We start from the raw sequence: 14,575 nt of genomic DNA, 5'->3' as shown, positions 1-14,575 counted from the left end.
ATTTATGCTTACAGAACTGGGGTACAAGCCAGAGATGTGGTAGTGAGAGGATTCACCAGAGACAGAGTGGGGAAAAGAACAGGCAGATTGACAAAGCACACTAATGAGGGTAGCAGCAGACAGGTCAGAAGAAGTCTGCCATGCCATGTGGGTCAGCTCCCTGGCCAGAGATTGATCTCATGCTGCAGTGGCTTCAGAGAGCTTCATAATGCAGTGCTTTAACTCATGTGCCACCAGGGAAAGTCCAAAGAACTCAAAGATTTTACCAGAATATTAGTCTCGTTATTTTTCTTTAAATGATCCTGTGTTTTATTATGAAGGATGATGGAAGAAAATGATGATGATGATGAAAAGATCAAAGAAGAAATAGAAGCCGAGTTGAATAAAATAAGCATATCTTCTTTGGAAAATGATGTTGATAGTGATTCAAAATCAGAAACCCAGAGTGAAGATAGTGATACAGTAAGTGTTGGATTCTTATGTCCTTTAACTGGAGTATCTGTTCAGGTGAAATACCACTTTCCTTAGTATGTTTCTTATGGTTTACATGTTTTATCATTTCTTACCCTCTCTAGTTGCTTCAGTTCTGCAGGATTTCAGGGGGTAGTTTTACTTCAGTTTTGTCTGCTCTTTTTATTTATTTCTTTATATTACACATGAGTATAATCATCCAATATTTGTCATTTCTTCTTCTGACTTAGCAATCTTGGCATGATACCCTCCTATTCTATCCATGTTAAGATTTCATCGGTGTGTGTGGTATTTCACTGTGTACCACATTTTTATCAACTCAGCCTCTTTGGACAGTTAGATTGTTTCTATAACTTGACTGTTATAAATAATGCTATAATTATCTTAGGAGTGTATGTATCCCGTTGAATTAATGTTTTGCTTTCTTTGGGTAGATTCCTAGGAGTGGAGATGCTGAGTCATATGTAGATCGATTTTTAACATCTGAGAAGCCCCACATTGTTTAACATAGGGGCTGAACCTATGTCATTCCCACCAAAAGTATATGAGGGTTTCTTTTACTCCATACCCTTTTTTTTTTTTTTAAAGATTTATTTATTTGTACATACAGAACTGGGGTACAGGCCAGAAGCTCAGGGGCGGCGAGAGGTTTCACCAGAGACAGAGTGGGGAACAGAACAAGCAGATCGACGAAGTATACTGCTGAGGGGAGCACTGGGTGGGTCAGGAGAGGTCTGCCACGCCATGTGGTCACCTTCAGGGCAGGCGGGAATCGAACTCATGAGGAAATGGCTTTAGCTTCTCAGTGCAGTGCTTTAACCCACTGCGCCACCAGGGAGGACCTTACTCCACACCCTTTAACACTGTTTCGCGTCTTTTTGATATGGGCCATTTTCACAGCAGTGATGTGACATTGCATTGTGCATTTTGATTTTCATTTTTCCCTGATGATATGTGATATTTTTATGTGCCCGTTTGCCATCTGTGTGTCTTATTTGGAGATGTGACTATTGAGCTTTTCTGCCCATTTTTTCATTGTTTTCCTTGATTTTTTCTTTCTGTTGTTATTATTGAGTTTTATGAATTCTTTGTAGAACTTGAATATTAATCCCTTGTCAGATGTATGTTGTGCAAAATATTTTCGTATGTTGCCTTTTATCTTTAATGTTTGTTTCTTTCAATCATAGTTCAATATGTTTAATTTTTTAAAAATTTCCTTTGACACTGGTATGAAGTCAAAAGAGGCATTGCCTCGGCCCTCCCTGGTGGCACAGCAGGTTAAAGCACAGCACTAAGAAGCTAAAGCCACTTCTGCATGAGTTCAATCCCCACTCTCCCCGGAGATGACCACATGGCCTGCCAGACCACTCCTGGCCTGCCTGGTGCTCCCCTCAGCAGAGTTCTTCATCCATCTGTCTGTTCTGCTCCCCACTCTGTCTCTGGTGAAGCCTCTCGCCGCCCCTGAACCTCTGGCCTGTACCCCAGTTCTGTATACACAAATAAATAAATCTTTAAAAAAAAAAAAGAAAAGCATTGCCTAAGCCAACTTCATGGAATGTTTGTCCATGTTTTCGTCTGTCTGTTTTCGTCTGTCTACTTCATGGTTTCACTTCTTACATCCAAGTCTTTAATTTCTTTTACTATTCTAAATTTTAGGATATAGATGAGTTACCAGAATCAGTTCTTCACTGTATTAACATCATAAAGAATAAGAGTAAAACTGCTGAAGAGCTCATTCTTCAGGACATGGAAGATACTGATGTTTGTAAGTACAATTTTCATCTACTTGGCAGAAAAGTTTTCTGTAGGTACGAACAGATTGTAATTTACAGCAGTAAACTACTTGAACTTCATGTTTCTTACTTTATACATATGTAAATTTATCTTTGATATATGTGCTAATTTTTACTAGTTCTTTGTACTATCTCTTTGTTTTCCTTTCTACCTTCCTTACGTTTTCAGTAAATCCTGTCACCAACATTTTGTTTCAGCTGGCTTCAGACCAGATATTTTATTATATTACATCAAATAAAAGAAAATTAATCATGGAAATATTTTAAAGGTGTCAATTTATATAACTTCTTAGACAAAATAACAATAGTTTATATCAGCACCATAACAATATTATTTGCTTCAGCTGAACAAAATTTACTGCTTGTTATTCTATTTTGTTATTCTAACAAAAATAGAACAAAGGTTTAACCGAAATTAATAATGTCCTGGGCTAATGATTATCACACACAAAAGAAACTAGAGGCTAACTTTATTTATGAGTGTAACTATATTAATAAGAAGCCTCAGTTGTAGACCGCAGAGAGCTTTTTTTTTTTTTTTTTTAAAGATTTATTTATTTGTGCATACAGAACTGGAGTACAGGCCAGAGGCTCAGGGGTGGTGAGAAGCTTCACCAGAGACAGAGTGGGGAACAGAACAGGCAGATCGACGAAGTACACTGCTGAGGGGAGCAGTGGGTGGGTCAGGAGAGGTCTGCCACACCACGTGGTCACCTCCAGGGCAGGCAGGAATCGAACTCATGCGAAGCGGCTTTATATTCTCAGTGCTGTGCTTTAACCTGCTGCGCCACCAGGGAGGGCCTGCAGAGAGTATTTTAACTTAAGCAGTAAGATTTCTGTGGTATATGTATGTATTTTTATGGGTAGAATAGGTTTTCTAATTATTGCAACAAAGCTGTTTTAAAATAGTTTATTAATTTATATTTTTGTCCACTGATTGGTCTTAGCTAGACAGTTCTTGCTTGGAATCTTGTGCATTTTTCTGTCAGATGCTGATTAAGGCTGAAACCCTTACTAGATTGGAATTCCCAGCTGGCTCACTGAAATGAATGGCAGTTGATGCTCGGAGTTGACTGGGTGTTCATTTGCACCTGCAATAGACTTGCATGGCATCTGAATTCTGAGAAGACACATTCTGTGAACAAAATACTGAAGTATGGAGGTCGACTCTTGTAAAGCTTCTTATGACCTATTCTCAGAGGTCATGCAGTGTCACTTATATCACATCCTAATAGTGACAAAAGTCAGCTTATGTGCAGGAGGGAATTAATCATGGTGGACATACCAAAAAGTGCGGGAGAGACATCTTTAGAAACTGGCTACTGCAATTATTAACAGGATTGTTAAATAGAATTGAAACAGCAGACTCTAGATTATATCCAAAGTGTAAAAAATACATACACATCCATTGTATACTTGACTGCATCAGGACTTGTTGTTTAATATAATTAAGGAATTTAGAGGGGGCCTCCCTAGGGAACTAGGGGTTACATGTCAGTGCTACAACCCCTACTGCCTGAATTCAGTCCTCAGCAAGAGAGCTAACTCATATATGGTGCAGCAGACCTCTCCTGCCTCACCTGCTGCTCCCCTTAAAAGGTGCATTTCAGTAAATCCACCTGTTCTGCTCACCACTTTGTCTCTTGGGAGTCTCTTACCTTCCCACACCTCTGACCTACATTCCAGTTATTCTAAGCAAAAAATAAATAAATTAATTAGTTAATAAAAGGAAATTTAGAGACGTTAATTCTCTACTATGCACTCTTATTGTGTATAATATAGAGAACTTCTTGTATCATGGTTTGGATTCACAAAAGTGAAACTTGCTCTCTGCCTCTCTTTACACCTAATTCTTATAAATACAGAGACTTATACAAATGTATAAATTGGAAGAACTTAAATCACCTTTAACATCCTAGCTTCCAGGTAATCTAAAGAATGCTATTTTTTGCTTTTCAGTCTCTTCATAGGAAAGCATGCCAGAAAAACTGGAAGTAGGTGTAAAGGAAGTGTATGTATAGGTTTGAATAGTCAGGTAACCTGCAAAATGATAATTTGTAAAAATAGTTCTTCTTAGGAAACATTACATTAATTGAAATGAAGGTAAGAAAGATACCTACATCTATATAGGTAATAAAAAGACATTATAAAGTTCAACAGAAGTTAGTGAAAGTTCACTTCATTCACATTTAATAATTTTAACTCTTAAACTGATGCTTTTATTAAGTTTTCAACATCTTTTGCATGATTATATTGCTGTTTGGTGTCTGGTAGATTTGAACATTTGTTGACTTCTGTGAGGTATCATTATAACAAACAAAGTCTTATTCTATATAGATGAAAAGAAAACCAGTTTGGAATGTGAAATGCAATCAGGTGTTACAGAGTTTTAAAATTTTGTTAATTTTATTTTTAGAAGAAAGATCACAGGTTCCTTCTGTTTCTTTCTTCAGTTATTTTTCTGTTGTTTTGAGTTCTAGATCAAGAATATAAAGGTAAAGTTAAACCTTTACCTGAGATGAAAGTTTGGGGGATTTTCATGTGTTATACCCGATTCTGATATTTAAAACTGTATTATTTTCCCTCCACAGGCTGTAGTTATGGTGCAGTGTCTAATGATCATATGCATTTAAGGATAGAATTATCAACAGAATCTAAAGAAAACTCAGAACCATTAATGAAGGTATATATTTAAGATTTGACTGAAAGTGCTTCATATTATACTTAAAAAATTTACTTTTGGGGTTCCCTAGTGACACAGGGCTTAAAGACACAGCTACTAAACTGTTGCCTGCCACTGCAGCATGAGTTAAGAATTAACGCACATGGCACAGCAGACTCTCCTGTCTCCCCTGCTGCTCCCCTCAAGAGAATATTTCAGTAGATCTGCCTGTTCTGCTCCCCACTCTTGGTGAATCCTGTCACCCTCCCCCCTGCATCTCCGGCTTCTAGCCTAGTTCTTGTATGCATAAATAAATAAGTCTTAAAAAGTAACCTTTACTTTTAATGAAGAATGATAGTTCACTGATTTAAAATCCACTTATTTAAAAATTTAAAATAGGCCCTCCCTGGTGGCACAGCAGGTTAAAGCACAGCACTGAGAAGCTAAAAGCCACTTCCGCATGAGTTCCATTCCCACCTGCCCCGGAGGTGACCACATGGCGTGGCAGACCTCTCCTGGCCTACCCACTGCCCCCCTCAGCAGTGTACTTCGTCGATCTGCCTGTTCTGCTCCCCACTCTGTCTCTGGTGAAGCCTCTCACCACCCCTGAGCCTCTGACCTGTGCCCCAGTTCTGTACACACAAATAAATAAATCTTTTTAAAAAATTAAATTAGTTTCATAAATAGAATAGGTTTTTATTAATATATGGGTTTTGTTTATATAAAGAAAAATAGTGCACTATAGATTTGAGGCAAATAAAATTCTGTATGTGATTGCTTAGTATTTTATTAAAATAATAGTTTTACTCTCCTTTTGGTTTTCTTTAATCATTGTTAATCTATTCACCTGTTAGATATTATCTGAAATAGAAAAAGAAGAATTTCTAAGAAGTAAGACCCGTTGTGGCAGTCCTGATTCTGTTCCAGAGCTTGGTCCTCATGACTTCCTTGTGAATGAACAGACTTTGCCAGGTAGGCTAAACTGCCAGTGATGATTTTTATGTGATTGGTCATATTTATCTGAAAAAAATTATATGGTTTATTCTCTTTTTCATTTAGAAAAATATAGCCACAACATTTAAAAATTATTTTTTTCAATGCTTATTTATGTTTTTGGATAGTTTTCTTTATGCCTCCTAAATTATCTTTTTAAATATATTTAATTTTTTCTACATATGTAGCTGCCACAAGATTGAATTATTAATATCCCTTAACTATATTCTTTATGTATTCCTTAGGCACACATATACATATGCACATACACGCTGTATTTTTATGTTAAGTTGTGTAGATTAGTTTAAGGTAAGTTATATGATGTCTTTATTGAATGTAATAGAATTTCCATATATTTAAAAAGATGCTTCTTTCTGAATATCATCACAATTTACTTTGTTAATGTGTTAGCATTATTTCTTCATTTTAAAATTACTTTTATATTTTACATTGGCTACCTTTTAACAGGTTTGTTTCTAAAAATATTATTTCTCTTCATGTGTAGATGACACTGATATAAATTTTGGATACTGTGAAGTGGAAGAAAGATGCAGACAGTCTTTTGAGGCTTGGCAAGACAAACAGAAAGAACTAGAAGACCAAGAGAAAGAAACTCTTAAAGCTCAGAGAGATAAAGAAAAAAAGGAATTTCAAGAAGAAGAGGAAAAGAGATATTGGTGGATGAAACGATTTGAAGTTGAAAAGCAGAAGTTAGATATTATTCAGAAGGTAAGTTGTTTTTGTTTCTCATGCATTTTTTTAAAAAAAAAATTAGTAGCTATGTCTGAACAGTACTAATGTTTTGGTGTATGATACAGTTCAAGCTCTGTTCTGTGGCTTAAATTGACTAGATTAACAGCATATAACATGGACTAGTTTTCTTTGAAATTAATTCATTTTCTTTGAAATTTATTCAACTGCTTGAATAAATTTTCTTGGAATCTTGAGATCCCATAGAGTTTATGAAATTTAGAAGATTGTCCTCAAAAGATGATATTTACAGCATAATCTACTGTTTTTCTATTCCCTTCTAAAACTAGAAAAGGCGACACAATTTTCTTGATCATGCAGTATCCTTGCATGTGATCTTATACATTTAACACATTATGTAAAACACATTTAGGTTGAAGTAGTTCAAGCATAGAAGTCATAGTTGTATATTACTTCCATAATTTGTCTAATTCCTTGGATTAGAAATCTTGGGGTGTAAAGGAGTTCTGTATTGTTTTATTTTGTTCCCCTAGCCCAACCTCATGTCATTGTACTGGCATATTAAGAAGTCGGTAGATTTTAGGACCCTACTTGTAAACTAGTAGGGTCCTTAATATGTTTGAGCAACAGGTAATACTGGCCTTGGTGTCGTACATTCCTAAAATTGACCTAAAAGTCACATTCCTAAAAGTCCACCAGGACTTAGTTGTGAGTCTTCCACACAGGGACTATTAGCTCATAGTCACTTAGGCAGTTTAAGACATTCAAGCTCTCTGTGTTGGGTACATTGCATTTTCTGATTACATAGAAAATACACAAATTGAAGACATTCGTATCTGAAGTGCCTGTTTGACCATCACGTTTTCTAATTGTAAACTCTGAAATCTTTAAGTTTTCAGGCCAGATTAAGTGAACACACCCAAAAGTCAGAATTTATTTCTTTAATTCCAGGAAAGAATTTGAATTTAATATAGACTATTAAAATAGCTTTTACTGTATTGCTCTGAAATGTTTCATTGTTATCAATGGTTAATGGCATTTTCAGATTTATATAGCATTTGATTTATAAATACATCTTAGTTGTCATATTTGTTTTATAACAAAAGTTTACTGACTAGCTGAAGGACAAAGTATTCAGCAAGGTGCTTAGATGATACAAGAGAATACTTAACACCTCAAAGAACTATAAGTTAGATTTTGAAAGTAATTACTATATCATACAATTATGACTTAGAAAATATTTGACATTCAAAGATTTAATGAATTCCTAAATGAGCTTAATTTTGCCTTGAGTTTTACCTTAAAAGTTTTTCAATATGACCATTTTTGGCCCTTTATTTGTTTCCTCTTCTATTCCACAAAACAGTTACTATAAATCTCTTTCCTTCAGTGTTCTTACTCCTCCCCATTATTTGCAAATGAACACTTAATATTTTTCATTTCTGACTTCCTCTCCTTTAATCTTATTTTTAGTTAGCATCATTAGATTTTAAAACAGACTAAAGTGTCTATTTAACCTCTTGAAAGCTTAGTCAGCCTAAGCATTTCAAATGTAATTGTCTTTGTGAAACCTTTCATTGTCTTCTAATTTTAGGATCTGTTCCTACCATGCTTTTTTATGGTCGTATCTTTTGATATGCTTTTGCTAAATTTGGGCTACTGTGAGAACTTATAGCATTTTAGATGAAAGGGAATATATTTTACTGATCTTTGTTGTTCTTTCTTGTATCATTGTTATTCTGAAATACTTTAACAAAATTGGTGCTAATAAAGAGTTATTAAGAGAAAACCTTTACCCACTGAAATGATTTTTTATATAAATTAAATGGAATGGTGTGGAGAGACAAAAATTTAATGATAAGAAACATTATAAATAGTTTATGATTTTTGCATTGTCCAACATTGTTTCCCACCAGTGTATCATATTATATAAATAAACATACCCCAATAAATTAAGGTTATATGATGGAAGTGGAAAACTTAGGTATGATTAATCTGATACTTTAGGTTGAGATTGAAGTCATTATCCCAATAGTTGAGGACTGTTAGATATTTTCTTTACCCATTGTTCATAAATATATACTGTGAGAATCATATAGAATTAACATAATCTTTGATATTTAAACATAATATTTCATTTTTATCGTATGTTCAGCAAGAAGAGGACAAGATGAATGATGAACTCCATAAAGAAGAGAAAATGTGGAAAGAGAAAATTAAACAGCATGAGGTATCTATTTGTTGTTTTTAAAATAAACGACTGTGTTTGAAGCAAACATTTTAAAATAATATTGCCTAGCTAAAGTAGCATTTAATTTACTAAAGCATTAGAAATATTATTTATAATCAGTATCTCTCCTTGGTGTAGAATGCCCTGAAAATGAAAAAAAAAATGCTTTAGTGAGTGAATATATTGTTATTCTAAAGCTTCTTTAAAGTGTTGAAGAAGCATACTGTTATGAACATTTGTTTTCTAAAATATTTTCTTCATTTTCATTTCTATCTAGTTTCCTGGGTCTCTTTTCTCAGAAATTATTTTCCCTTCTACTTACTCAGGTATTTTTGTGCTGTACACTATTTGTGTTCATTTTCTTCACACTTGCTGAATTTTGTTGATCTGTTTACCATGTTTCTTAGGACTCTGTTGACAATGACATTATCTCACCTAACTCCACATTATTTCATCTAATGTGATATGTATTAATCAATTATCTTGATAGTTGAGTAATGATCTGGTATGTGAAGATGGTTCATTTTGTTTGTTTGTTTGTTCGTTCTTTATATATACATTCTACCTGGTCTACTGGTATCATAAGTATTACAAAATATTTTCCTGTTTCCAGAGTCCCCTTGTTAACTCTAAATGTCTCCTTTACCAGAAGTCCAATCTCAGAAAATCTGAGTCATTTTACTACACATTTTGGTTTGTAATTTCTCTTGCTTTTACTCTGTGTCATTCTAAGTGACTTCATTAGGACTGCAGGCTTAGTATTTGTTTTCAATCTATATTTTCAATGACATTTTAATGATGATATTGCATATTTAGCTTATACTATTTATCTTATTGTAGGAGTTTATTAGAAACCTGCATTTGCAAATGGAAGAAGAAAGAATAAAATTTAAAGACCTACAGGAAAAAGAAAAAATGCGTTTGTTAAAATTACAGCATAATGCAGCTGTAAAAATTCAAGCTAAATATAAAGCATTTGTCGTCTACCAAAAATATGGCCCAATCATAAGAGAACAAATAGAAAGTAAGAAAAGGAAAGCACAAGAGTGGAAAGAAAAGGAAGCAAAAATACGACAAATGGATGAAGAAAAACGAAGAAGATTAGAGGCAGAAAAAAGGATAGAAGAAGAGGTAAAGAAGCAGAAGCAAGAGGAAAAGAAAAGGAGAGAAAAAGACTATGAAGAAAAAAAGAAAATTCTGAAACAAGAAAAAGAACAACTACTAAACAAGGAGAAATTAAGATTAAAAGAAGAAGCAAGTAAACAGCTAATAGTAAGTAGTGCATTTAAGCAAGGAGAGTATAATACCATACATTACACTGCTGAAGATGTATCAAAGCATAAGGATAATGTAGCCAGAAAACTAAAGTATGAAAAATCAAAGAAGCTGGAATATGCTCCCCCTTGTCTGCTTGAAGAGTCAAAGAAAGAAAATGTAGGTAGAGAGCTTGTACTGAAAGATTCACTGCAAGTAAACTTAAAAGACTCTATATCAAACCAGACATTGCGGGCAGAATTTAAAATGGAAGAAAAAGTCGAAAACCTAACAAAACAGTACTGTTCAGAAAATTCAGTCAAGCAGGACCAAAAATGCGAAAATATGGACCAAAAAATTGAATTGGAATATCCAGATCTCAAAGAAAATGTGCCAGGACAGTCTCAGCTACTAGATTTAAAATCTCAAATACAAAAGGGAGACTTCATGAAAACTGAAAATATGCAACAAGAAAACCAAGTAATACTAGTAGATAATCAGGAAAATAATGAAGTGAAAAGCAGTGACGCACAAAAAATAATTCAAGGTAATCAGCAGAGTAAGTTACAAAACATAGATACAGAAGAACTTTCAGAACAGAATGAAACATTAAATGAAGGAGCTATTTCAGTGATTCCAATGAAACAAAAACTTTTGCAGCTAAAATTAGAAAATGTTGAGCAGATAGAGAAAAATGTAATGAAAACAAAAGAAGAAATCAATTTAAAATCCAAAGAAACCAAGGAAAACATGAGTAGTGATGTGAGTTTTAACACCAGGAATGCTATGATAAATTTAGAAGGCAAAGTAAACAAGAGAGATTGTATTTTAGATAGAAATGCTCCTTGCGAAGATTTTGGTAACTGTAATGCAAAGAGTTTTATAGATTTTACAGACAAAAACTCTCTTATGTCTCAGAGTAAAAGAAATCCTGAAGAATGTCTTGAAAATGGACCTGAATGTAAAAGCGGTGTGGCCCATTCCATCTCAGAGCTAACACTTATACCTTCTATTGAAGAAAAGAGACAAGCTTGGATGAAATCATTTAAACCTTGGTTTGAAATTTCCAAGCAAAATCAACAAAAGAAATTTGTTAAAAAAAAGAGACCAATAAAATGCCCAGCCAACTTGATGCCTCCTTTGAATGCACAAGAAATTCTTCAGTGTGGCCCTTGGAATACATTACAGCAGGTATTTTACAATACTTTTTTTTTTTTACATATTTACTGGAAATTGCTCCTCTGAAATTTAATTTTGAAAACCCTTAATAAAAGATAAATTCTGTACCCAAAATTTTTTTAGACAATGAGATTGCTGAATGAAATATTGCCCCACTTGAGAGGGGAATATACTTAAAAGATCTCAAGTTATTCAGGGGCTCTTTTTCCCTCAGTGAAGCAACTATAAAGAACTTTGATTTATATCTTGAAGCCTGTGTTGAAGGTCTCTTTAGCTATTACCAGTTTTCTAAGAGTAGAAGCATATGTGACCTTTCAGTTGAATTAAAATAAGAAAATTCCTACATTGATATTCAGTCAAGGAGTTTGCTTTCCTCTTGTTGCAACACCCTCTAGTGGTGATTTATGGAATGAATTGAATTTCCCTGTACTTGGCTAGTAACACTACCAGTTTAAAACAGACGATTCCAGAATGTTTATGTACGATTGTACTAAGTAAACGTGGATGTTATCATTTTCCAAGATGCTGCTAATTTTTTATGTTTATGGAGCCCATAACAGATGTATAGAAAAACAGGGAAGACTATTTAAAATAGAGCAATACTAGAAAGAACTTATGACTAAAATGAATATCCCATGTTTTGGAAGTTTGCATCATGCCTCTCCTCAACTGGATTATTGTGGTATCTTCATTTACCACTGCCACTGACCCATGTATTACTTTCTTATTTTGATTGTCATATCTCTTGGTTGCATATCTTTGTCTTTATCTTGAGTACCTACTGCCATCTTTGGAATGTCCTCCAGGAGAGGGCATTTAGAAGAGAAAAGTTTATTCTTCCTGAAATTTCACTCAGTAATGAATTCATTTGGCTTCTATTAATTCCTCACTCTGAGACTTCAAGACAGGACACAGGTCTGCTACTTGTCTGTGGTTGTTTACATATTGACAGGTAAATAGTGGTTTTCATTGAGTGAATCTGGAATGGATGAGTGGGAGGATGGATAAATAGGTCCAACTGAATGTTAATTTATCTCCGTATTATTGTTGACTTTGCAGTTTAGGTAGTATATACTGGTTATAAAGGAAATTATGTATGTTTTAAATAAAATAATAACAGACCTTGTTTCGAGTACTATTAGGGCTCTACTCTTATTTTTGTTATTTACTGATTGTGTCACCTTATGCAAGGTGCTTCGTCCTTCTGAACTAAAGTGTTGCTTCCTGTAAACTGAGAAGAAAATGCCTGTTTCATAGGATTATTGAATTTTAAAATATTATGTGTGAAGAATATGCCCTAAAACTCCCAATGTATATAATCATCACTGTTAATGGCTCTCAAGCATCTGACAAAAAAAAAAAATGGTATTTTGAAGGCTTTCCTCAATAGCCTGTTTTACCAAAGAATTGTAAAACAGAAGATAGGTATACCATATACTACATATAATAATATCACAAACAGATGTAACTGAAGAAAAATGATTATTGATAGCTAATATATTTTTCCTGGTTTTAATGTTAAAACATTAATCCATTTTTTATGATATCTTACTACTAAGGGTAACTTACTTTAAAGAACAAATACAAAAGGTGGTACTAATCTTGATTAAGATAGATGGCCTGAATGACATTGAAGCTGCTGATTTCTCTTAGATTGGAAGGCAAGTATAGTACACTGGTGGTGTGATGGAATATGACTCCCTTGAATTCAGATTCTTTTTATTTTAAGCCACTAATAAGACCTCAGATTCAGTCTCCTTGCAGTGATTTTTAAAGCAATATTATTTCTCTGGATTGTAGAGATTTAATATTGTGGCACTGAACAGATGTTTGGCAAAAAAGGGAAACGCAGCCACTACTCTTGTTACTTTTATAATTACAGTTTACAATAGATGACTGGCTCACTTTGCATTGAGGTCAAGGATAATTAAGGAACTTCTCTAAAACTGTATTGCTATTTTAGGTCATATTATAATATAAATAGCTGGTAAGGATTTGGGGAAATAAATGATTATGTATATCAATGATTTTTGATCTTTTATTAAAATGTAATGAATGAATCATAGATTCTGTAAGTGGAGTGGTTCATTTTCACATCTGGTAAGTGTGCATAATAATATTTTTAAAATAATTTTATATTATTCTTTATAAGGGGAAGAAACTATGAGCACTATAGCTAATCATGCGTTGATGAACTTTCATGAGCACAAATTCTATATTGTCCTTTTGGGACTATAAAACAGTTTTGTTTATGTGATTAATTTCATGTATTTATCAATAATACTTAATAGAGAATTTATTTTGATCTCATTCTTGTAAAAAAACTAAAATAGGGGGAAATACTATATATAAGAATATTTTTAAATGTTTAATAAAAGGGAGGAAGAGATATTATGAAGTTCCTCATATTCAAATATTGATACTGGTTTGGTGGTGAACACTCTTAAGATTGTGATTGCGTTCCAATCTTCAAACATCTTTCTGAAGGAGAAAAATAGGCACTGATGTGTTTAACTGTTCAAATACATAAGTGACCTACCAGATTTTTATGAAAAGAATGAGAAATTTTTGTTTCCTCTCTAAAAGATATATTCTATAAATATAATGCATATATTTTAAGTTAGCAGACATCTATTTAGGGATACCATACCCCAAAGCAATAAGTGAATCCACAAGACTCACATGTGTACATACACACACTCACAAATGTGGAAATTGTCACATCATTAGAACTTAATTATGCTTTTGTAGTTGATTTTATCAACATAGATTTAAAACAGGAGCAATAATATATTATAGGATAGTGTAGTTTTTGTTGTCATAAGCTGTGGGGTTTTTTTGTTTGTTTTTTTTTTTTTAAGATTTATTTATTTGTGCATATAGAACTGGGGTACAGGCCAGAGGCTCAGGGGCCGTAAGAGGCTTCACCGGAGACAGAGCGGGGAACAGAACAGGCAGATCAACGAAGTACACTGCTGAGGGGAGCAGCGGGCGGGTCAGGAGAGGTCTGCCACGCCACGTGGTCACCTCCGGGGCAGGCGGGATCGAACTCATGCGGAAGTGGCTTTCGATTCTCAGTGCTGTGTTTTAACCCGCTGTGCCACCAGGGAGGGCCCATAAGCTGTGGTTTTTAAGTGCTTGACTCTACATGTTCATTTTTTAGTAAAGAGCAAAAGTTTTCCAACTACAGAATTTATGGCATCTCTTTGCAGAAAAGTTAAATGGCTATCACACAGAAGTTATCTCAACTGAAATGGATGGATATTTTTCTTTCTGAAAGGT

General features: G+C 34.1%; 1 protein-coding gene across 1 annotated transcript in view; it reads left to right on the top strand.

The window, feature by feature from the left end:
• Positions 1 to 321: 321 nt before the first annotated feature.
• LRRIQ1 (leucine-rich repeats and IQ motif containing 1) overlaps positions 322 to 14,575 on the top strand; it is a 120,948-nt gene continuing 106,694 nt past the window's right edge. Inside the window, exons 1-7 of the mRNA XM_004676497.1 lie at positions 322 to 462; positions 2,128 to 2,236; positions 4,856 to 4,947; positions 5,781 to 5,898; positions 6,425 to 6,648; positions 8,786 to 8,860; positions 9,701 to 11,305. Of these exons, the coding sequence (XP_004676554.1) occupies positions 322 to 462; positions 2,128 to 2,236; positions 4,856 to 4,947; positions 5,781 to 5,898; positions 6,425 to 6,648; positions 8,786 to 8,860; positions 9,701 to 11,305 (2,364 nt within the window). The remainder of the gene's footprint in view (positions 463 to 2,127; positions 2,237 to 4,855; positions 4,948 to 5,780; positions 5,899 to 6,424; positions 6,649 to 8,785; positions 8,861 to 9,700; positions 11,306 to 14,575) is intronic.

The sequence above is a fragment of the Condylura cristata genome, unplaced genomic scaffold (genome assembly GCF_000260355.1).
Source record: "Condylura cristata isolate star-nosed mole 26May11 unplaced genomic scaffold, ConCri1.0 scaffold00004, whole genome shotgun sequence".
Lineage (NCBI taxonomy): Eukaryota > Metazoa > Chordata > Mammalia > Eulipotyphla > Talpidae > Condylura > Condylura cristata.
The sequence above is the reverse complement of the archived record's forward strand: the minus strand, read 5'-3'. Positions and strand labels throughout refer to the sequence as shown.